Below are 25,146 nucleotides of genomic sequence, written 5' to 3'. Positions count from 1 at the left end.
TTCCTCCAGGAAAGATCCAAGGAATCCTAATCTGTCACCTTCTGGCTGACCATGAGGCTCTGTACAAGTAGGAAGTAAAGGCTAAGACAGAGCTATAAATTGCTGGAGTGCTGAAGCTGAGCCCCAATATACATACCCCCTTAGCAAAGTACAGAGAATTACTGATTTAAGGCATTTAAGAACATTTCTATCTAGTTATTAGATGATCATTGATGTAACTGAATGGAGACTTCAGTGGAGGCACAACAAAGAATACAGACAAAAAAATTAGTTCAGGAAAGCCACTAAACAAACATCATTACCAACAAAAAACAACAAAAAAGCAACAACAAATCTTAGGGATGTGGGGATCTGATTTCCAGAGTTGCCACATTACATAAAACATTAAGTTTTCAACAAAAAATTCAAGTCATAAAAAAGAATAGGAGGCCAGGTACAGTGGGTTTCAAGACTCTAATCCTAGCTACTTGGGAAATGTAGCTGTTCAAGTCCAGCCCTGGAAAAATTTCTTGAGACCCCCATCTCAACCAATTGCTAGGCACAGGTGGCATATGCCTGCTACTGTGGCATTCCAGCTATGTGGGGAAGCACAAATAGGAGGACCACAGTCCAGACCAGCCTAGTCATAAAGAAAGACCTTGTCTCAAAAATAAACAAAGTGAAAATGTCCAGAAGAGTGGCTCAAGTAATATCTAGCAAGCATGAGGCCCTGAGTTCACACCCTAGTACCTCAAAAAAAAATAAATAAAAAGGAAAATATGGCTGATACACAGGAAAAAAGAAAAAAAGAAGTCCTATAAGACAGCCTAAGTGTGACACACATTTATAATTCCAGCTGGAGTTTGGGACGATTGCAGTTCAAGGCCAGTCAGGAGAAAAAAAAAAAATTAGGGCAATCCCATCCCAACCAACAAGCTAGACATGGTATTGTGTGCCTATAAACCCAGCTATTAGGAAGTATAGGTAGGTGGATTGTGATCTGAGGTCAGCCCTGGGCAAAAATTTGAGACTCTATCCAAAAAATAACTGATGAAAAAAAAGGGGGATGGCTCAGTGGTAGAGTGCCTGCTTAGCAAACATGAGGCCTTGAGTTCAAACCCCAGCACTGCCAAGAAAAAAGAAAACAGCATAAGTATAATGTCTTATCATGTTCTCTTCATAGAGAATATCAATAACATAGTAATTATTTTAAAAGCATCAAATAGAAATTCAAATAACTGGAACGAGAAAATTCACCACAGAGGTTGAGCAGTAGATTTGGGCCGCATCAGAATCAGCAAACTTGAAGATAAGGTAATTTAAATTATCCATCTAGTCTTGAAGAAAAACACTCATTTTCACCAGGAGTAAGAGGAATAGGAAGGAAAACAATGAAAAAAGGGAACAGAACCTCAGAGACCTTAAAGGGCATTCCAGAAAGAAAGGAGAGAAAGGGGAAAAACATTGTATGAAGAAAAAATGGCCAAATAATTCTCTAATTTGATGAAAATGTCTTTAATGTATACATTCAGGAAGATCAGTGAACTCCAAATGGAATAGAATCAAAGAGATCCACATAGAATCAAACTGTCAAGAACCCAAAACAAAGAGAATCTTGAAATCAACCAGAGAAAATTCATTGTGGTAGAGTACTTGCCTAACACATGTGAAGCCTTGGGTTTAATCCCTAGTACTGACAACCTGTCTCCCCTCTACCCCCAATTCAAACAAAACAAAACAAAACAACCCCAATTCATCATGTACAAATGATTCTCAATAAGATTAACAGGTGATGTACTGTTGCTGAGAGGGTATTTGGAAAAGAAGGGATCTTCCCAAAAGTACAAGGAAACTACTCAATTTTCTAAGCCTATTGAGACTTCCCAGGAACATGGAATAATGACAAAATAAATTACAAAGTAACTCACGAAGGGGCATATAGAAGAGATTTATTTAGCAGGAAGACAAAGCAGGGTGCAAGGAAAGAGGAAGAATAAGTTGGCAGCATTTTCTGACAAGGTTGTCAGAAGGGGGAGGTTCAATGCAGTCTTCATCCCGTGGTATTTATGTTCATTAACTGGTCTTGGGATTTCTAGTTAAGAACTGACCATCTGGATGTATGGCCACCTAGAAACTTCCCAGATACTCTGTTTTGATATTTTGACTCAAGCCTAGATACAAGGGTCTGAGTTGACCTTATAATCAAAGAATCTTCTATTCTTTATGGTCTTTTTTATGCATTCTTCCCAGTTATGGATTTACAAACATAGGCATTTCCTATTCCCAGACCTAATACCCTCTGGGGTGGTATATCTCATTTAACATATAAAAGAGAAGGGAGGGCAATGGAAAGAATGCAGGTCTGTACATTCTTGACAAGTGAAGATATCAAATTAAAACTCTTTCCACAAAGAGCTTGGTATGGTGGCACATGCCCATATTCCTAGTTTTCAGGAGGCTGAGGTGGAAGGATTTCGAGTACAAGGACAGCTCAGCTACATAGCAAGACTCTATCTCGAATTTTTTTTTTTCCTATAAAGGAAGTCCCAGGACCAGATGGCTTCACTGGTAAATCCTATCAAATGTTTAAAGTTTAAAGAATTAAATAATTTATTTGTCTTTTTTACTATATCTACTTTCAGTGTGAAGTGGTATCTTAATGTGATTTTTGTTTTCCTAATGACTAATAATGTTTAGTGTCTTTTCTTGTGTTTATAGGTTATGTGTATGTCTTCTTTGGGGAAAATGACTACTTAAATCCTTTGCCTTTTTTTTTTTTTTTTTTGCATGTGCCTTGTGCTTGCTAGGTAGTCACTCCGTCACTTGAGCCATACTGCCATACTCCAACCCTCTCTTGCCAATTTTTGAATTGGATTTTCTTCCAATTACATATCGAAGATTTAAAAAAAAATATTCTAGTGCTTTACTGGACTTTTGATTAGCAAACATTTTCTCCCATTCTGTGGGCTGTCCTTAGCACTTTCTTATTGATGCCTATTGAAACAAAAAAGTTTTAAATTTTGATTAAGTATATCTAATCTTTTTTCTTTTGTTGCTTATGCTTTTGGTGTCTGTCCTATCTAAGGAACCACTATAAACTAAGGACATAAAGAAATACTTCTATGCTTTATTCTAATAATTTAATATTGTTTGTGCTTATATTTATCCATTTTGAGTTAACACAAAGATTTATTTCTCAATTTAATTTTTTTGATTTACATGCCTATCTTTATGCCAGTACCGATTTTAATTACTCATTATTATCTGTTTAGTGGCATTGAGGTTTGAACTCAGGGCCTCACACTTGCTAGACAGGCGCTCTACCACTTGGGCCACTCCACCAGCCCTTTTTTGTGTTGGGTATTTTAAAGATAGGGTCTCAGGAACTATTTGCCTGGGCTGGCTTCAAATCGTGATCCTCCTGAGTAGCTAGGATTATAGGCATGAGCCACTGGTGCCTGGCGATTACTTATTATTTTTTAAGTTCTGAAACAGGGAACTGTAAATTCTTCTTTTTCAAGAGAATGTTTTGACTATTTTGCATCCCTTTCATTTCAATATGAGTTTCAGGATCACTGTTGATTTCTGTAAAAATGAAGCTGGAATCTTGAAAGGTCCTGCATCAAACCAGTAGACCAATTTGGGAGTACTACCATCTTAACAATATTAAATTTTATAATTCATAAAGACAGGATGTCTTTCTGCTATTTGGGTCCTCTTCAACTTCTTTTCCTAATTGTTTCATTTATTTTGATGATTTCATAAATGGAATTATTTTAAATTTCGTATTTCAGATCATTCATTGCTAGTATATAGAAATATAATTGATTTTTGAATACTGCTCTTAATCCTGCAATTTTACTGAATTTGTTTATTACTTTTAATAGTTTTTTTGTGGATGCCTTATATTTTTGGTATATAAAACCATGTATGTTATCTGTGGGTAAAGATTTTTACTTCTTCATCTCTAATACATGCCTTTTGTTTCTCTTTTTTTCATGTCTTGTTGACTCAGCTAGATCTTCAATATAATAATGGAAACAACTTAGAGCAGTCTTCATTCCCTTGTTCCTGATCTTAGGGAGAAAGCATCAAACTTTTGGCATTAAGTATGACATTAGCTATAAATTTTCACAGATGCTTTTTACTGGGTCAAAGAGATTACATTTTATTTCTTATCTGTTGAGTGATGTGTGGATTCCTGTAATCCTAGCTATGTAGGAGGCTGAGGTCAGAAGGATGGTGGATCAAGGACAGACCTAGGAAATAGTTCGTGAGACTCCATCTCCAAAAACAAACAGAGCAAAATGAACTGGGGTTGCTCAAGAAGTAGAGCACCTGCTTTGCAAGCACAAAGCCTTGAGTTGAAACCTCACTCCCTCACAAAAAAATTCCTTTTTTATATGCATTGGAATAAGCATGTGGTTTTTATACTTTATACATCCTTGGATAAGTGGGGTATTATATTTATTAATTTTCATATTTAACCTAATCATACATTACTGGGATAAATCCAATTTGAACATGGTATACTATCACTTCATCATGTTGCTGAATCCAGTTTGCTAGCATTTTGGTGAAGATTTTTTTTTCCATTTATATTCACAAGGGATATTGGTGTACAGTTTGCTTTTTTTGTGATTGTTGCCTGACTTTAATAATGACCTCATAATATGAGCTACGAAGTGTTCTCTCCTTTTCTAATTTTTGAAAGAGTTTGTGAAAGATTGGTATTGAGTCTTTGAAAATTTGGCAGAATTCACCAATTAAGGTATTTGGGTCCTGGGCTTTCTTTGTGGAAAGTTTTAATTAACTTGATCTTGTTTCTTGTGGTAAGTCTTCTAAGATAGATACAATCAGAGACATGGAATTGTACGCTTTTTTTTTCAATAGAATCTTGCTGTATAACCAGATTGGCCTCAAACTTGTGATCCTCTTGTCTCCACCTCCCAAATGCTAGGACTACAGGTGTGAATCACCATGCTGGGCCTTGTACACTTTAGAAGTATGAATCTTATGGTATGCAAGTTATATCTAAATAATGCTGACTAAACCCCACATGAGTAGAACTCCATATTGAATATGGTAGACTGAACAATTTCTCTATACCTCTGCATCTTCTAAAATGATAAGAAAGACAAATACACTGACCCACAGAGACAAAGAAAACAGGAGAGCAGACAGTACAAAAATGAGGTCCACAGACACTGAAAATTAAAAAAAAAAGAAGAAATTGTAGTAACCGGCTTAATAGACTTGAGAAATCCAATAATCAAGAGCCTTTGGAGGTGAGAGCAATAGGAAGCAAGAATCTCAGGAAGGCAAACAAACTGGAAGCACCATCAGATACCTCTGTGGGACTAGGATACAAGGGTTAAAAGATTAGTTTCCCAAGATCCTCTCTGCTGTCTCATGTTACTAAGTAATCAACCTTTCCCTTCCCTGTCAGAAGACTGAGGACTATTCTCTGAAGTTAGGATCTCTCCTCAAGGATACAATAACAGCTGAGGGCTGAGATGCCAACATGAAAACAAGCATTGAGAGAAAGTTTACCTTCTTAACCTTAGACTCATAGTTCCTTTTTGCTATTTGGTTCCCCAAATATGAATAGACTACTCCATCTCCAGCCAGTATAGAGGATTCCTCTCAAGTCCAAAAGAATAGGACTACAGATAAAGGAATTAGGGTGTGTCTTCATCAAAAAGACCTTCTTTAGTCACCTACAGGGAAGTCTGCCAGAGATAAGCCTTGCTTACATCTAAGAGCTTCTAATTTGCACCAAAGGACTTTACTTTTAGATACAGCCTGACTTCTAGGAGTCTTGATACAAAGGAGGAAAGTCTTCAACACAAAAGAAAGACTGGGCTGGGCATGGTGGTACAGGCCTATAATCCCAGTGCTTGGGAGGCAGATATAGGAAGATTGTGAGTTTGAGGCTAGTCTGAGCTACACAGACCCTGACTCAAAACATCAAGGGCTGGGGATGTAGCTCAGTGGTAGAGGTCTTACTTAGCATGTGCAAGGCCCTGTATTTGATCCCCAACATCACACAAAACAAAACCCCAAGAAACAAAAAACCCAACCCAAACAAAAAAACTAACAGCCTCCAAACAAAATGAACAAAACCAACAACTACCCTGCCAAAAAAAACAGGAGGGTAAGTTTGTAGGAAAAAAAGTGACCTGACAGTATCTGACAGCTTTGACAATGATAAAAGTTAGAAGAAGAGGTATATTAGAAAGATGATAACAAGAGTAGAAAATCCTAACCAGATGTGAAAACAAAAGCAAAACTAAATATAAGCAAATCAGAAGAGAGGAAATTAATTTCTGGAAAAATAAGTTGCACAGAAAGGAAATATAGTACAGCTCTTGGCTCACCACAGTACTTACCTAGCTGAAATAAAGAAAGCTTATTACCAATTTAAACAAAAACATATGAAAACTACATTAGAAGAATGGGAGGAAAAATGTGTCTAATAGAGGAATGATTTGTGAGACTCATCCTCAATTTCCTTGGGAAGAAGAAAATAGGTAATAACTAACAATATCCAAAATTTTTTAGTAGAAGCTTTCTGAAGAATAGTAAGACTGCAAGTGGCTGCCCTTGGGGAGTAGGGAGTAGATATTTGTCAGGCTAAACCAGAGAACCACTGTTTTATGTTATAAACTTAGTTTTAATTTGGCTTTTAAAATCATATATGCATATTGCTGCAATGAAAATAAACATTTAATTAAAAAGTAAGAGAATGATGTCAGCCTGATTGAGAGTCAGTTAGTATAACACAAACAGGATGAGAATTATCTAAAATAGCGAAGTGTGGCCTTTCTGGCTCCACAACTCAGCTCAAGCTCTGCTTAATCTAGACGTGAGCTCTGGGTGACTTTGGCTTACTTTAAGGGCTGTTAATGATACCTATCTGTGGAAGGGGAGGCAAGATGAGATACTAGACAGTGACAACTGACATTTATTAATTGACATGATATGGTTAATAAACATAACACAAATGAGAAACAGTGGGATGTACTACTATGAAGTACAAGAGACTAGGTACTTAATCCAGGAAGGAAGTGAGCAACATGCTTTAATGCAGACACAAGCCCTAGGAATCTGCCAACAGCTGATCCCACATTCAGTTTGGGCAATGCTTTCCTGTTGTCTGGACCCCAGGCCCATTGCTCTGCAGTATCTGTCCCTCAGTGGTCCAGATTCAGAGACTGCCAGTCCAAGGTATATAGTGCACACTCTCTATGGGTATTTTACAGAAATACATTTAAGTGAAGAAAATTGTCAGCATCATCATTATTATAATTATTAAAACAGTGAAGCCTGGTTTGCAAGGGAAAATACAAGGGGAACTGCCAAATTCCTAAGAAAGGGAGGAGTTCTGATTTGGTGAATAAGTTTGGCTCAGAGTAGCCTCTGATACGCGCACATGGTCACAGGGTGCTATCTGTCAGAGAAAACTTGCCAGTGTTACTGGGGTCTGGCTATGTAGGGACACTGCATCTTCCTAACAGGAAAGAGCCTGCGGCAATCTGGGCTGCATACTTTTTTTCCTTGTTGAAAGGCACTGGCCTACCTTGAGTTCATCTTTGCTCTGGAAGTTGTCCAGGAGGTGTTGGTAATGGGTATCACACATCTGACGAAGCAATGACAGAAGGCAGGACACATACTCCCCCTGGGAACCAATCCAAAAAAAGATTTAGCACAACCAATCACAAAGGTTGTGTTTCTCCAATACACAGAGGGAAAGGAGAGAAGGGAGGGTCTGAAATGGCCCCAATGATCATGGAAGAACGGTGGTAAGTCTGGCCCTTAAAATGAGTACTCTTTTTCTGGAGGGCTTTGGAGTTTTAATAAGGCCTGTGATGCCCTAACTTACAACAAAGCAGTACTGAAAAATGGAGGAAGTATTCTCATTTTTCCCCCAGGAAAGATTGGTTAAATAATCTTTTATTGTCAGAGCACCACACTGGAATCTATAGGGGCTACTTGGAAGAGGGAGCTTGGCCTTTTTTTTTAAGAATTTGGACCTGTTCATCCTGCTAAGACAGGAAAGCCTTTCTCTAAGGACTTTCTGGGGGTACTTCCCAGAGCTTGCATAGGGCAACTGGACTGAGCAAATGGAACACAGAGGATCAACAAGGCAAAGTAGCTAAAACTGACCTTTTGGAGGGAACAAGCTGTGGTTTTAAGACAAATAAAAATTTAAGGATAATTATGAATCTTCGAAATTTCTTCAAGTTCTATTGGGATAGATGGAAGAAAACCCTCTTCAAGGACTCCAAAAACAATCTTATGGCAGTTTTTTGGCATAAGCAGCCAAGAATGGCCTCCTCCTAGAATAGACTGCCTCGTCAGAAGGGAGGGATGAAAAGTACTTTACTTGGATGATTTTCAATTGTTTCCAAATTCATGGGAATTTAACAGTAGTTTTTTAGTCTTTCAAATCCTTTCTAGATTTCTGAAATTATTATATGTATGAAAAATATGTATATATATAAACTTTAGTTTTTTAAAAATTTAATTTCTGAATTATACATTAATGATACCAGATTTCATTGTAATAATTCCATACATATATATAGTGTAGCTTGAATAAGTTCACCACCCCTTGCCCAGTTTCATTTGAAAAATGGGCCCAAAGTGCTATCTCTTTCCCTCCCGAGAGGCTTTCTTAGCTTGTTTCTCGCCTAATTAGATCATATAAATTCATCATTCAGAAATGCCTGTGCAATTCTACCTCATTGCATTTTTCCTAAGGCTATTCATTTAGATATAAACACTAAGGACAAAGACAACTGATTTGCAGATATAAGAAAATTATTTAGGAAAGCCTATATGAGAGGATTCCTAGAAGGAATATCTATTTGTTATTTTCAACCTCTTACAACACCTTACCAGTTTCCTTCTTAATTCACATTATAGAAAATGACTTGGCTTTAAGGCAAAGACCACCTGAAACAATGCAGGAAAACAAGGTAAGAAGCATTCCCTGAATCTGCCCTAAAGTAGACTTCTGGGGGTATGAAACTAGAGCTTTCAGAGTAGAGAGACAAGTCAGATTCAGGAAGGAAGGAAGAGTGTATCATGCTGACCACCATGCAGGGGAGAGGCTGAGATGAAGGTGGTGGGATGTGAGATGGGGTGATATGGAGGAGCCCCAGGTTAGAAAAGAAGACAAGAAAACCTGAATGTTAGTTACTAACAGTGATCTCGGCTGTGCACTGCGGGCACCGCTGCCCTCTTACCGCCTCCTGAGCGTGTGATTTACTCATGATAGTGAGCAGAGTCTGCAAGAGCACATCCAAGAGGCTCTCCACCATCATCTCTACCTCCTCCATGACATCTGCTTCCTGAAGTGAGTAGCGAAAGAGTACACTGTTAAGCACTAGGCTAAACCAGTGTTTAGCCGGCAGCACTTACTAAGTCAGTCATGTCAGAACAGTCTTCTGACTGGATTTTCAACACTGGGCTCTTAGTCTCACCAATGTACAGTATCAAGGAACCCACGGCAGTGGCTGCGAAAGGAGGTGAGGCACACCTGTCACTGTTGCCCAGACATAGTAGCTGGTGACTTGCCCCTACAAACACTACCCAGATTCTGAATCTCAGGTAGGCTCATTAATTTTGACATACAGGGCAGAAGTGAATGTCCTGAGTTAAAAGTTTTCTTTGATTTCTGTAGTATGGTCAGGAGAAAGCATAACCATGCTGACTAAAATTTTCAGAAAGGATAATAGTTTGACAAATGGTAAAGTGTGGCCAACAGCATCTTCACTAGTGCTGATGCAATACAGAAATACTGTCTTTCTGAGGTTTCCTCCTTGGTTGCTCTCAATCTTTGTGAGCCCTGACTGCCGCCCAGATATGCCTGCATCTTTTGCTCATGTTTCCAGTTCACCTGAAGAACTCTACTCTCAATCCATCTTTTCCTGGCAGCCTCACAAAAATAATGGAACATGTCTTCTCACTGCAGGCTGCTTCCTAGCCATCAGAATTTTGGAAGAGTCTGTGTTATCCTTTTATAGACGCTCACATTCATTTCAAATTCTGTAGCTTGATTTTAATTATTTAACAAAGAAATTCCCATTGCCTCTTCTTCAAGATCTTTATACTACTACTGGTCCTAATGTCTACCTACCATTCATCCATCCACTCATCCACCCACCATCCACCTTTCATTAAACATTTACCATGTACTGGTCACCGAGAACATTAATACATAGAGGTGAAACAAAGGAGATAATATCACTGCTCTCATGGAACTTATAATTCATTGGTCCCTCTACCCATCCATCCATCCAATATAGTTATATTCTGCCTCATTCCAAATGAGGAATTTGAACAACTCTTGGGACTAAAGTCATCTTCACCATCTTTTAAAGTGATTGTAATACTCTTTTCTATGATATATCTTTGAGCAGTTGTAGGCAACTAATTATACTATTTCCCAAAATATAACCAAACCATGTCCTTCACTAATTCCTCCTTCTCTTTATTTGGCTTCAATTTCTCCCCTTTGTTTAGCAATAAGCTTTCCTCAGGTATGACCTTGGGCTACTAGCAGACTTTACATATTTGGTGTGGCTTCTCTGAGACCCGATGGGAAGGAGATATGTCAAGACTTGTCTGGAGTCAAGAGCAAACAGTAGGGTCACTACCACAATCACAGCCACTCTCTGAGAAGCTAGGCCTCTGTTACCAGATGGTATTTTAATTCTGGACAACAGAGCTCCTGTTCAGGTCCCTGTCTCTTTTTCAAACTGAACATATTCTTTCTTTTAGATGTCTTTCCTGCTCTACCTGTACAGCCCAGCCTAGTCTCATATATGCTTATCACCTGGCCCCTGGTCTTCACTTTAAATACACTTGAAATTTTATTCTCTAGAAGTCTTCAATTAAAAAAAGTTATAATAAAAACCCATTTTGTTCTTCATTCTTTATATTTTTCAAATTTTCTATAAGAAATATATACTTCTATTATAGTAAGTATATAACATACACAAATAAATTCCTATTCTCATCTATGTCTTTTCTTTGCTCCTTCCATGCCTCAATTACCTACATCCTACCATACATCTCTTTTAAAAAGAAAAAAAAAGAGGAAAGAAAATAGGCAGACGCATTATTGGTTGAAAGCTGACTTCTAAAATACAATTCTACCATCCCTCAGGGCTCAGAGCTCTTGTGGGCAACATATACCTCTTTTGTATCCTGAACTCATCTGGCATGGTGTAGGAACGCCATATGGGTAGAATCAAGCTGTCAGGAAGCTTAAAGAAAAGTATGAATGAGCAACGTGTCCCTTAGTCTGGATCTGCCTTCCTGTGCTCATGTTTAATATCCTAAGAAAACTATCAGAAAATCAGAATTAATACTTTTGACAGAAACTGAGCATGGTGTAAGAATGGGCTTTCTGGTACTAGAAGTAACTATATTTCTGAGTAGTTTTATGGTAGTGAAACTTCTTAAAACAACAAGACTATACTGTATTGAGAAACCCTCTGGGCACACACAGGCCTCCATTCATTTGGGTACCTCCCTGTCACTGATGAAAGCATCTCTCTGATGGAGAAGTGTACAAAACAATCTTTGTTGGTCTGCCTTTAGCTACAGTAACACAAGATTAGGGCACAGCTGAGCTGGATGGAGTGGGTGTGGGGCCACTACCAGAGAGCTGGTCTTGATGATGGAGAAGATGCTGCCAAGAATCCCTGAGCAGATTAGCAGCTCTTTCTGCTGTCTCAGGTGAAGGTGAATGTGATGGAGAACCACAGGAAGCAGGATGCGGCGGGATTCTGGGAGAGAAAACACAAAGACGAAGAAGCCCTTTAGAGATGAACTGGTTACTGCTAGAAGCCAGTGTCATGTGGAACTTAACTGTTTTCAAAGCAGGAGGGGTTGAGACTGGAGCAAAGTTAGAGGTCACTCCCTTTCCTTACAAGAGTCTAAAAGGCTGGTGCATAGAAATTATAAGCCATCCCATGACATTGTTCTTCCATCTTTCTTTCCTTCATTCTTGATCAGGGTCCCTCATTCGTGACATTTTATGCAAGATGAACGGTGAAGTCTACTTCCAAATAAATTTTTTCCCTTTATTGTTGTGCTGGGGGTACACTGTGGCATTTACACAGGTTCTTACAATGTATCAAATCTATGGTACATGAATTCACCCCCTCCACCATTCTTCTTTATCCCCCCCACCGCAACAGGTGTCATTTTTGCATTTATATACATGTATACACACTTTACAATGTACTCACCTTCCTACCCCCTTTCTCCATCACCTCCCCTGTCCCTCTGGTGCCAGCCCACCCCCCTAGACAGGACTTGTTCCATCTTTCTATTCTCTGATTTTGCGGAAGAAAAAAAAGAAAAGATAAAACGAAAAACATGACATTTTAGCTTGTTTGAGATAAAGGTAGCTACACAGGGAGTTTCCTTGTGATATTTCCATATATATATATATATATATATATATATGTATGTATATAACCCCTACTTGTTTATCTCCTCTAATTTTCTTCATTTTACCTTAGTCCCTTTCTTATGGTAGTTTCAGTTGGCTTAAGATTTCTATGTTAATTCTTGCATAGAAAGTATATAAAACATAGTCAAGTTCTTAAGTTTCCCTACCCTTCCTGAGCATGACCTCCCCTTAGTGTGACCAGTGTTTCATAATACTGCTGTATTTGTATTAGGTCTATATTTCACATGAGAGAGAACATGTTGCTTTTGGCCCTCTGAGCCTGGCTAACTTCACTTAAGATTATGTTCTCCAGTTCCATTCATTTACCTGCAAATGACAAAATTTCACTCTTCTTTGTGGCTGAGTAAAACTACATTGTATATAAATACCACATTTTCTTAACTCATTCATAAGTAGTGGGGCATCTTTGCTGCTTCCATAGCTTGGCTATTGTGAATAGTGTTGCTGCAATAAACATGAGTGTGCAGGTGCCTTTGTTGTAAGGTGGCTCACAATCCTTCAGGTGTATCTGTAGGAATGGTATTGCTGGATCGTATGGCAGTCTATTTTTAGTTTTTTAAGGAGCCTCCATACTGTTTTCCATAGTTGTTGTACTAACTTACATTCCTACCAGCACTGTATGAGGTTCCATTTTCCCTGCATCCTCGCCAACATTTGTTGTCATTGATACTCTTGATGGTAGCTATTCTAACAGGAGTAAGGCAGAATCTTAATGTGGTTTTGATTTGTATTTCCTTTATGGCTAGGTGTGGTGAGCAATTTTTTTCATGGTTTTTTTATAGTATTTGGACTTCTTCCTTTGAAAAAGCTCTGTTTAGTTCATTTGCCCATTTCTTCCTTGGGTCATTGATTTTTTTGGAAGTTTAGAGTTTTGAGCTCCCTGTATATTCTGGTTATCAGTCCCTTGTCTGATGTATAGCTGGCAAAGATTTCTTCCCATTCTGTGGAAGCACAAAAGACTGTAAACAGCCAAGGCAATAATGAGCAAAAAGAGCAATGCTCACAATACTCGACTTCAAACTATACTACAGACCTATAGCAATAAAAACAGCATGGTACTGGCACAAAACAGATGAAGACCAATGGAACAGAATAGAAGACTTGGATATGAATCCCTGTAGCTACACCCACCTAATTTTTGACAAAGGTGCCAAAAACATACAATGGAGAAAACACAGCCTTTTCAACAAATGTTGCTGGGAAAACTGGCTATCTGCCTGCAGAAAACTGAAACTAGATAGATCCATGTTTATCACCTTGTACAAGTATCAACTCAAAGTGGATTAAAGACCTTAATATAAGATCTGAAACCTTGAAGCTAGTACAGGAAAGAGCAGGAAATACACTGGAAGCAATAGGCATAGGCAATGATTTCCTCAGTAGAACTCAGGTGGCTCAGCAATGAATTTTTTTAATGCTTACTCATTTCAAATTAAAAGCACAGTTTACAGTGAAAACTCCATGTAGATGTCACACTTAGCATGAACTACAATGACTAGATCTGTAGGCTCCTTTTCACATCCTGGCTAAGTAAATCAGTCACTCCTATTCTGGTAAACATTCACCTTGGCAAACCACAAGACCTTCCTCCTTTCCCCCACAGGCTTGTTAGGTTGCTTCTTGGTGTGTCCACAGCAATGAAAGCAACTGGAGTACAACATTTGCCTTGTCATAACCTTTGATAACTGGCCAACACTTACTGCCAATCCTACTGCACACATTCAAATATTTTTCTTTTCTGCTCAATGTTACCAGAATAACATTTTCATCAAGAAGAGATTACATTTAGGACTATGAATTGAGTAATGCTGAAATCTAGTTCAAATTCCCTTACTGACTCATTTGGAGTACTTAGGTGGGTTGTTAACTCTTCCTCCCACAGGCTTGATCTTCCTCATTTGTATAATGGGTTGTTAAGGCCTCTTCTAAAAGGTACTTCACAGAGGTGGTTAGGAGACAAAGTGAAATACAAGTGTGAACATGTACTCCTATGTGGTCAGTGATTGTGTGATCCTGAAGATCCCATCATACCTAGCTAGAATGATTCAGTAAGATTATTAGTAACACAAACAAGCCATGGCATTTTGGATTTATTTTTCATATTTCACTGTAGTTAATTGTTGCACATGAACTTCAGAAAGAAATGTTTTTAGGCAAAGATAAATTACATGACACACAAGAGATTTTGGCACTGTCTTGTCAAATACTTAGAAAATGTCGAAATAGACTGGAGTAACAGATATTCTATGTTTAAAAGGGTGCTTGGATAAAGGAAAAATTGATACTGCACTTTGTTGACCAAAATACCAACAGAATTGGCTTTCTAATAACCAACAACTCCTTCTAGACCAAATGGTAGTTTGTTATTACTATCTGTTAAAGAAGACACAAGACTGGTGTGCTTAGAGAAGGTGTTGGTTAAATGATACCACTAGTAAAGAACCTTTTGCTTTGAGAAGATGCTGTGACTCCGACATACAATGAGAATGAAATGCAAATGAAAATTTGGTGATGGCTTGCCATAAAATCCAATTACATGGTCCATAACCACACAAATCTTAAGAAAAATTTTTCTTAACATGATTATATGAAGCAGTTAAACATATACAAAAATACTAGAAATAAAGTGAGAGCAGCCAGTAGTTTCACTTCTTAAATATTCTGAAAGTATCTTCTTTAGGTGGGGCACAAAACTGGAGTGCTGATTTAGTGACAGTGTGTCCAATCATTGACAAAATTTTCAATCCAGGAGGTGGAGAAAAGAGAACAGTTACTGGTGGAGAAGGGCTGACTTTCTTGGTGGCAGCTTTACTGTCAGCAATATTTTTTATTGGCAGAGCTAAGTCAAAAGGAACATCTATTTATTATTGCAAGTATGTATTGCACTGAGCTGAGAAATTGTTCTTATGCTTTAAAGTAAAACTTTAAAAATTAATCAGCAACCCCTCCCCGCCATTTCTTTGGTGGTATTGGGGTTTGAAGTCAGGGCTTCATGCTTGCTAGGCAGGTACTCTGCCTCTTGAGCCACATCTCTAGCCCTTTTTGCTTTAGTTATTTTTTGGATAGGGTCTTGTATTTTTGCCTGGGCTAGCCTGGACTATGATTCTATTTATGTTTCTCAAATAGTTGGGATGACAGGTACGTGGCACCACACCCAGCTTATTGGTTGAGATGAAGGTCCCCCTAACTTTTTTTCCCAGGCTGCCCTCAAACTACAATCCTTCTGATCTCTGCCTCCAGAGTAGCTGGGATTACAGATGTGAGCCACTGTGCCTGGCCAAAAATTCTTATTATAAAATTTGTAATAGTAATTGTTTTGCTAATGTTTCAGATTTATTCCTGTGCCCCAGAGGTTTATTCTAGAACAGTGATATTCTACTTAAAGCATCAGGCTCATATTGATCTTAATATATGGCCACTGAGTATTTGCCTCCTCAAGGTTGCATTTGCTCACAACTAATGTGGTTTCAGGAATAAATTCAAAGTTTCTTTCTTAAAGGCAGCCTGGGCCATTGATGTGTTTGGCTGTCCTAGGGAGTGTGAATGCCTCCATTTCTTTCTCTAATCCTTAGTGGCTCTTCCAATGAAGAGGAAAAGGAATATACTGACTGGTGAGGCAATGAAACAAACAAGCACAGGGTTCTCAGGGCCCCATTTCAGAGCCTCTTATTTCCCAGGCTTATTCTTATCAATTTGGGCTGCACCTTTTTGTTTTGCCCTCCCTTCTCTCCCTTTGTCTTCTCAATCCTACTAGGGGTGTGGGAGGCTCCATTATTGGTAACTGGTTGGACTTGTGGCTGAGAGACAAGGGCCCCAACTGCTATAGATCAAATGTTTGTGTTCCCTCAAAATTCATATGCTGAAACCTAACCTCCAGAATGATGACCTTTGGAAGAGTGGGGCTTTTGCCAGTGATTATATCATGAGTGGTCATGTATGGCATTAGTGCCCTCTGACAAAAGGCCCCAGAGAGCTTTCTTGCTCCTTCTGCCATGTGAGAACACAGAGAAGATGGCTGTGTGTGAAACAGGAAAGGGTCCTTACTAGACACCAAATCTACTAGCACCTTGATCCTGGACTTCCCAGACTCTAGAACCATGAAAAATAAATATTTGTTGTTTTAATGCTACCTAGTTTATGATATTCTACTATACAAGCATGAACAGACGAAGATAAAAACCATGGACATACTCTATGGTATGTTTACCTATGAATAAATTGCGAGTGAGGCAGTAGGTCTGGTTGGATTTTCTAACATAGTTTACCAAAACCTACATTTTAAGGGTCACTGTTTTTTTTCTATGATGGCTGATAAAACTGATCATTTGATTACCACTTGACTATCACCCTGAAAGGGAAGAAATTAGAGTCTGAGTCTCATCCCAACTTGATTTACCTGAAAATGAAAATAGGCGGCTGTCCACTGTCCTGGCGATGGACTGCAATTTCACCACGTCCATTGACTGTCCAATGTGCACAGTGCTGGGCATGCTCCCCAGTGTCCCTCTCACAAACTCTGCCACCTCTTGCACAGTGAACATTTGCAGCAGCTCATCAAAGATGGTTGGGAAGGAATTAAGGAGTGCAGCCTGCAGGAGCAAGTGAAGCTGTGGTTAGCTCACAGTTAAGTCTGTCTTTCTTGCATGTTCAATGGTACAAGGTGGAAAGGGGTTGAAAAAGTATTGCAGCACTCCTACCTTAGGCCCTTGATGTAATTTACCCAGCCCTAGAGCACTTTTTGTGGGGCATGGAGCAAGGAGAACCAAAAAAGGAAAAGAAAACAACAGAATTTATTGGGCTCGGGTTACTTGAAACTTTCATAACTTGCCAAGGCATTTTCTGGCAAGAGAAGTATAATAGAAATTTGCTCAATGTAGCTTAAGAGTCATAGCTATTTTTTGCTCATAAGATGGATTTAAATTTTTCTTGTCTCTATGATGAAGCTGTTGGCTTTCCAATTTTGGTTCTAAATATAAGCCAGGAATGTTTCAAAAGAAAGTGTGGCATAGAAAGCTGAGGCCTTCAAGCAGCACCAGCTAAACTCCATTCTTAGCTAACAATCCAGCTCTGACAGCTGGACCATTTCCCCAGGATATGTTTATATGTGACCATGAAATCTGAAGAGTCTGTAAATTACTTCCTTTATTATATGATGCTTGACAGTCTCAAGTGTAAAATCAAAACAATGGGAAATGTATGGATTTAGTCAGCCAGAAACTCCTGAGGACTGTCTGTAATGTTGGCTTAAGACTTCAGTGACTCAGATAGCCCAGCAGAAGAGAGAAGATGTGTGTGTGTGTGCGTGTGTGTGTGTGTGTGTGTGTCGTAGGCTTTTAGTATCTGAGCTCTGGAAAACCCATGAGGTAGCATCTTGAATTCAATCTGATTGTTACAGAGCCTTTGGGAGACAGACACTGTAAGAGAACGAGAATGTGTTTTTGAATTGGACGGACATGAGTTCAAATTCCAGGTTTAGTCCAGTTGTAGTGGTACACACCTGTAATCCCATCTACTTGGAAGCTGAGGCAAGAGAACTGCAAGTTTGAAGCTACTCTATGACACAGCAAGACCCCCCCATCAAAAAAATCAGCTTTACCACTTTCCTGCCATTTAACATTTGGCAAGTTACTGCCTAATCCTCAGTTTTCTCATCTATAAAATGGGGATGAATCATTACTTATCTCATGATATTGGTATGAGGGAAAAGATCAGGTATATATGAATTTCTAGTGTAGTGCCTGGAACTGGCTTTCAATAAGTGCTGGTTCTTATTTTCCTCTCTTGTTTAAATGGAAGCAGCATGAGAAAGCTTTCTGCACTTCTTAGTCCTCTTCTACCTTATTAACCCAAGATTTACAAAGGGAAATAGAAGTGCCACCTTGAGACCAGAAGATGAGCACTCACTCTTCCCAAGTGTCAGGAAGTGAGTCAGGAAGGGGCTGTTTTTCTTGACTGATTTACCAGGCAGTATAGACTGCCATGGAAAAGGCCTGTAATATTGTTTTCATGTTCAGGCCTGACCCAAGTATAGAACTCATTTGAATTATATCTGTAGGTTTATAACTCCCTGAAATATCAAGCAGATTATTTATAGTAATTAGAACAAGCACAAAACATATAAGCAGTTCAGATACAAAAGACAAAGGGTGGGGGTAGGGGCATCATAGTCAGTAACAAAGAGTATCTGATTTGTTCTCTTAAATTCTGAGATTTCCTATACTTACGCACCAGGACAGGATACTCCCACCCTTATAGCTTCTAGTAGTCATAACAAAGATACAAAGTCTATGTGAATAATAAACTTGTTAAGAGTTCTAAAACTCGTGAAATATGAGCCTGGTACCAAAGAAACAGGTCTAAGTTGAGCCCATGTGGCAGAAGTATGCCATTGAGTATAAGTATTCAGAAAGCATATCTACCTTTCTCTGCTTGCTACCTCCAATGTCTTCAAAACTCCTTTGGGATGAGGGGAAGAGTAAGTGGCCTTGGTTCCCATTCTAAGGAACAGAAGGGCTGGGGGCAGGGGCAGGGGAGAAAAATGAATTTCTTGAGGTACTTAGAAGAGGAGATCATGAAAGGAGCTTTCCTTACAGAGGTACTTGGAAATCTTGAGGAATTTGCTTATAGTCTACCTCCTAGGTAATCACCTGTCCTCTGGGCCAAAAGGCCCAAAGGCAGTTATCAAGGGACAACAGAGAAGCAAGTGGAAAGCAAAAAAAAAAAAAAAAAAGTAGATGATTCTAAACTTAAATGAGATAGGGTTTAAGCATGCACTTTCACTAACAACGTAGGTGGCTGTGACAGAATTAATGGACGTGAGACAGGTTATCTGATCTTTGCTGACGGGGTTTGGTGCAATAATTGGCTTCAGAAAGTCAAGGAACTATAATTCATTAGATAAAATTCTGATATTTTATAAGAGAAAATAACCCCCTTGTCTAGAATAATGAATTGTTTTAGTCATTCTTGTGCAAGGCTGCATAGAAAAGGTAATAGATTAGCTGGCCAGATAGTTTTAATATAAGGAAGCAAATTTCCTTCCAACACTGACATTTGTTTTTTTCTTTTGGTGGTACCAGGGTTTGAATTCAGGGTCTTGTGCTTACTAAGGAGGCACTTTACCACTTGAGCCATGCTCCTAGCCCTTTTTGTGCTTTAGTTATTTTTCAGATAGTATTTTGCTTTTTTTTTTTTTTATTTGCTTGCCCTGGGTCAGCCATGGGCTATGATCTTCCTAATTATGCCTCTTGAATAGCTGGGATTACAGCATGCCCACCTTGTTGGCTGAGATGAAGTTCTGCTTATATTTCCCCTGGGCTGGCCTTAAACCATGATCCTCCTGATCTCTGCCTCCTGCGTAGTTGGAATTATAAGCATGCCACACCACACTGGGACCGTCTAACACTGATATTTCTTTTCTTTTTGTTCTTTTTTTTTTCCAGTACTGGGGGTTGAACTCAGGGCTTTGTGCTTGTTAGGCAGGTGCTCTACCACTTGAGCCATGTTGCTAACCTACCAATATTTCTAATAGAATCTAATCCTAATTCTTAGTCAATGCTTTTCAGTTACTCCTACTGGTTTTCAATTTATCTCCTTCTTTACCTGGAATGGACAAATACTAATCAAATTTTGAAAAAAATTAACAGTGATTAGCTAGGAAATGAATTCCCTATATATTCTGAGTATCTTCTATGAATAAGATGCTCATAAAATAAACTATAGAATGGTAGCTAAATAAATTTGGTCTAAAGATAGTTCAAAACAACAAATTTGTGCTGCTTCTCCAACATAATGCCACCAGGCTGTCTTACACCTGGTAGCTGAAGCAATGCAAAAAGCAGCATTTTGTTCTATTAGCTGTTTCCTTGTAAATCATCCCCTACTCAACACACAGGGTACTGGCAGTACTCTTCAGTTCTGGAACTCAGAACAAAAAAACCCCACTTGTTAAGACAGACAAGGAATCCAGTAGCAAAACTTTCCACAGCTCACAGACCTGAGTGAAAAGGAGTGTTTCTGAGTTTCTGCTGTCCAGACTGAGCACAAACCGGATGGACTGGAAAAGTTCTTGGATGCTGGACCGGAATTGCTCCTCTTCCATGCCACATGTGGCTCGTGAGTACAGGATCCGTGACTGCACAATGAACTTGAAAAGGTACTCCAAGGCCTAGAAATGTGGAAGGAAAAGTAATGGAGAGATACTGAAGATACCCAGAAACCCACATAGCAGGAAATTAAGGGCAAAGTAACAGCAAATTCTATGCTAAAATCAGGTAAGAAGCAATTCCAATCATGGATAGATACTTCTATTGCATTTTTAATTTTTATAAACCTCTCAAAAGTCCAAATTGGTACTATACAGCACCTGCCTTTACTGAGAGAATAATCAAATGATTTTACAACTGTTTTCTGAGGTTCTGGAATTAAGGAGCAATAGGCTGTTATGGAAAGAACTGAGTTGAACATTCATGATTAAAATAAAATTAAGCTTCTCTGTATTTTTTTTAGGATCAGGAAATGCAAGGCTCCAAAGGCAAGGATATAGCTAACTAAGTCACTAACTGACTAATTAACTAAATAATTAACTAAACGTCCTTCTCATGTATGTGTATGTTACATGGTGAATAAAGACAGGAAAGTAAGCTAGATTTTCAAAAACATGAAAAAAATATGTATTCTATATGCTTTTCAGTTATTTCTATTACTTTTCAATTTGTTTCACTCTTAACCTAGAATGGACATGTATGTGTGTGTACATATATGCATATACAAATATGCAGCTTAGGCTGGCTTCAAACTCTGAATCCTCTTGCCTCAGCCTCTTGTGTGTTGGTATTACAGGCATGTGCTGCCACACTTGGCAAAACTACTCTTGAGTTTATTATAAAAAGTAAAGGCTCCTTAAGGAGTTTTCTGCATCTTTGGGATATAGGTGGGGCTTGCCATAGAGCCTGCCTTTTTATGAGAAGTCAAGGAAGTCTGGAGAAAATCTGTCCCAGGTTGCATAGCAACTAGAGGGCCTGACACTCCCCACAGTCTTCCAACCAGGATATCTGCCATAAACAATTCAGAAGACAAGTTCCCATAAAATGGTTTGGGGTAGAATGTGCTTCTGAGGAGTCCCTGCATTTTGGCCTATGCTTGTTAGTAGAGTAATTTTCTCTTAAGAGAACAGCTTCAAGAACAAAGACTGTGTTTTTTAATCAAAGAAATGTCACATATTTCCCAGACAATGGAAAGACAGAAGCATTGGATAAAACAAGTGGAGCCGTTACTTGAAATATATAAAAGGAAACAAACCCCAAGCTACCTTTTATGATCTGTCAGAAGGTTTGGCAAAACAAAGCTTAGTATCTTGTGGCCCACATGAAATTCATCTGGTACTGGGGGCTGCTAGTTTGGAAAAATGTGTTTTGCAGGTGTACACCAGACACAGAAGAGTCTGTAGAAGAAATTTTAGTATGTGACCTCCCCTCTACAAGAGCCCCTGTTCCAGAGTCCCTGTTACATTAAGGAAATGAAAATCAAAACCACACTAAGATTCCACCTCCCCCTGTTAGAACAGCCATCATTAGGAACACCACCAACAACAGGTGTTGGTGAGGATGTGGGGAAAAAGGAACCCTCTTACACTGCTGGTGGGAATGTAAACTAGTACAACCACTCTGGAAAAAAATTTGGAGGCCTCTTAAAAATCTAAATATAGATCTGCCATACGATCCAGCAATACCACTCTTGGGAATATAACCAAAGGAATGCGACACAGGTTACTCCAAAGGCAACTTGCACACTCATGTTTATTGCAGCACTATTCACAATAGCCAAGTTATGGAAACAGCCAAGATGCCCCACCACCGATGAATGGATTAAGAAAATGTGGTATTTATACACAATGGAATACTACTCAGCCACGAAGAAGAACGAAATCTTATCATTTGCAGGTAAATGTATGGAACTGGAGAACATCATCCTGAGTGAGGTTAGCCAGGTCCAGAAGACAAAAATCCTATGTTCTCCCTTATATGCGGACTTTAGATCAAGGGCAAACACAACAAGGGGATTGGACTTTGATCACATGAAGAGGCGAGAGCACACAAAGGGGGTATGAGGACAGGCAAGAAACCCCCCCCTCAAAAAAAAAACAAGATAGCATTTGTTGCCCTCAATGCAAAGGAACTAATGCAGAAACTTTAAAGTGACAGGGGCCAACAGGAGAAGGGGACCAGGAACTAGAGAAAAGGTTAGTTCGAGAAGAATTAATTTAGAATGTAACACATATGTATAGGAAAGCAATGCAAGTCAACTCTCTGTATAGCTATTCTTATCTCAACTAGCAAAAACCCTTGGTCCTTCCTATTATTGCTTATACTCTCTCTACAACAAAATTAGAGATAAGGGCAAAATAGTTTCTGCCTGGTAGCGAGGGGGTAGGGGGGAGAGGGAGAGGGTGGGGGAAAGTGAGGGGGTGGGGGGAAGCCGGGAGAAATGACCCAAACATTGTATGTACATATGAATAAAATAAAAATTAAAAAAAAAGAACCCAGGCCCTACCCTCATAATACACTCTAGCACCCTGTTCTACAACCTTGTTTATGTGTGCCTCCCCTTAGGACATTGACAACATGTTCTTTAAGAGAATGAGCTGGTCTTACTGATCATTCCATCTTAGTACCCAGAACAGATGATGACTGCTCAGTAAAACATTTGTATGAAGGAGACCAAAAATGAGACTTGCAGCCTCAGATATTTACAGCATGTGTAAAGAATGGGTGGGGTAAATAGAGATCTATGATTTGATTTTTCCTCTTCAATCTGATGATGCTTGAGGAAACATCTGATATACCTGTTACCAGGTGGAAAAGAAGAACAAAAACACAGGCCCTGTATTTAGTATAGATCATGTAACAGTAAAAGAAGACAGAGAAAAAACATGAAGAAAAAATGATGACATTCTTCTTTTATTGCTAACTGGAAATGGTGGAAAAACATGGTTAAAAAGTAACTCAACAAAGTGGTTAAGGTGGTTAGAGTGTCTGCCTAACAAGCGTGAGGCCATGAATTATAACCCTAGTACCACAAAAAAAAAAAAAAGGATTTAAAAAAAGCAATTAAAAAAAGGTAACTCAAGTACAAGAAACACAAGAGGTAGAAAGAGAAGACGTGGTCTTTATTTATATAAGAGGACACAAAACTTTTGAGCAAACAAAAGAATATCACGAAGAGTATCTCACATATGGTTCCCTATAGCAGAAGCAATAGACAATGGTGTTAATGTACAGTGAGGCCAGTTTCCTGTCAATTGGAGCTACTCAGCAATGAAAAGCAGGTTGCATTGTCAGGGAACCTGCTCAAGCAGGGTCACAGACATTTGTCTAGATCATTAAAGACTCTGGGTTCTTCCTAAGGCCCCAGTTTTAAGATTATCTTTTTCTCCACATATCCATATACAGTGCATGCATCCACTCAGCTCAAAGAATACCAAAAAATACCTCCCCCCCATATTTAGTAACCTTGAAAGAAAGGAATAGTATTGGAAGATCTTAATTTTACTCAGCGTTGCTACCATCATTAGCGTTAGATGGAGTTTAACAACATTCTAAACAGTGGAATGACTGGTGAACATCTATAAAATTATTGTTGCTGTGGGAGATAGGAGTGGGGTGGCTTCCAGTCCCCCATTATACCGTATTGTGCCCTTCCATATCCTGAATCCCAAAGCAGCAATCATTTCTTTTCCCCACAAGTTTGCAACATTGTAGCTCTTGGTAGTACTACAACAATTAAAGATTAGTTATTCCCTTTTTAGACAGAAAATCTGGTTCTTTATTTACTCAACATATGTCACAAAACTTCTAAGTTTGCCAGCATCCTCCTTTGGCTTTTTCTCTTCCCATTTTCAGATAGAAATATTGCAATATTTTAAATGAGAGGGTTAGAAAATAGTAAAGGAAATTTAGGAAAATCAAAATATATTTACTGAAAACAGGCTTGTTTCATGTTAGTATTAGGAGCTTAACTTTAAGATAATGGTAAGGGATGGAGGCATGGCTTAGGCAGTCGAGTGCCTGCCTCCAAAGCTCAAAGCCCTGAGTTCAAACCACAGTACTGCCAGAATGCTATAAACAGTATGGCTTAGGAAAATAGTGATGTCGGTAACATAAAACAATGCAGAGAAGCAAAGGTCATACAAAATAACATCAAACCTTGTCTAAGTGGAGTGCAAACCTAAAAGGGAAGATGCCCACACCTTTCTCCTTTTCTTTCTTTTTTTTTCTTCAGTACTGGGTTTTGAACTCATGGCCTACACCTTGAGTCACCCCACCAGCCCTTTTTTATGATGGGCCTCAAGATCAGGTCTCTTGAACTGTTTGCCCTGACTTGCTTCAAGCAGCGATCTTCCTGATCTCTGCCTCCTGAGTAGATAGAATTACAGGCATGAGCCACTGACACCTGGCCCCTTTCTCCTTTTCTAATGCTAGCCACTGGCTGGCTCACTCCTATTATTGGGATCTAAGATATGGTGGGACATCCCACCCTAGAGAGAACCTAAGATGGAGGTTAGTCAAGTATTACTGTTTTGTAAAACCTATTTTACAAACTATTGAAGAAAGTCTGTAAGGATATTGTTTATTGTCAGCATTCCCACATAAGCCTTGTGTCTGCATGAATTT

General features: G+C 38.9%; 1 protein-coding gene across 10 annotated transcripts in view; it reads right to left on the bottom strand.

Annotated features, from left to right (window-relative positions):
• Positions 1-25,146, bottom strand: part of Dock3 (dedicator of cytokinesis 3) — a 561,871-nt gene that overhangs the window by 65,542 nt on the left and 471,183 nt on the right. For 9 of the 10 annotated variants that reach the window (XM_074059333.1, XM_074059340.1, XM_074059334.1 and 6 more), the window contains 5 exons: positions 20,472-20,642; positions 16,872-17,064; positions 11,656-11,783; positions 9,192-9,338; positions 7,562-7,660 (listed from right to left, as the gene is read on the bottom strand). In XM_074059333.1, coding sequence (XP_073915434.1) covers positions 7,562-7,660; positions 9,192-9,338; positions 11,656-11,783; positions 16,872-17,064; positions 20,472-20,642 — 738 coding nt within the window. The remainder of the gene's footprint in view (positions 1-7,561; positions 7,661-9,191; positions 9,339-11,655; positions 11,784-16,871; positions 17,065-20,471; positions 20,643-25,146) is intronic. The other variant, XM_074059336.1, reaches the window with a different exon arrangement.

Source organism: Castor canadensis, chromosome 17 (assembly GCF_047511655.1).
Source record: "Castor canadensis chromosome 17, mCasCan1.hap1v2, whole genome shotgun sequence".
NCBI lineage: Eukaryota > Metazoa > Chordata > Mammalia > Rodentia > Castoridae > Castor > Castor canadensis.
This window is presented reverse-complemented; position numbering and strand designations above follow the sequence as displayed.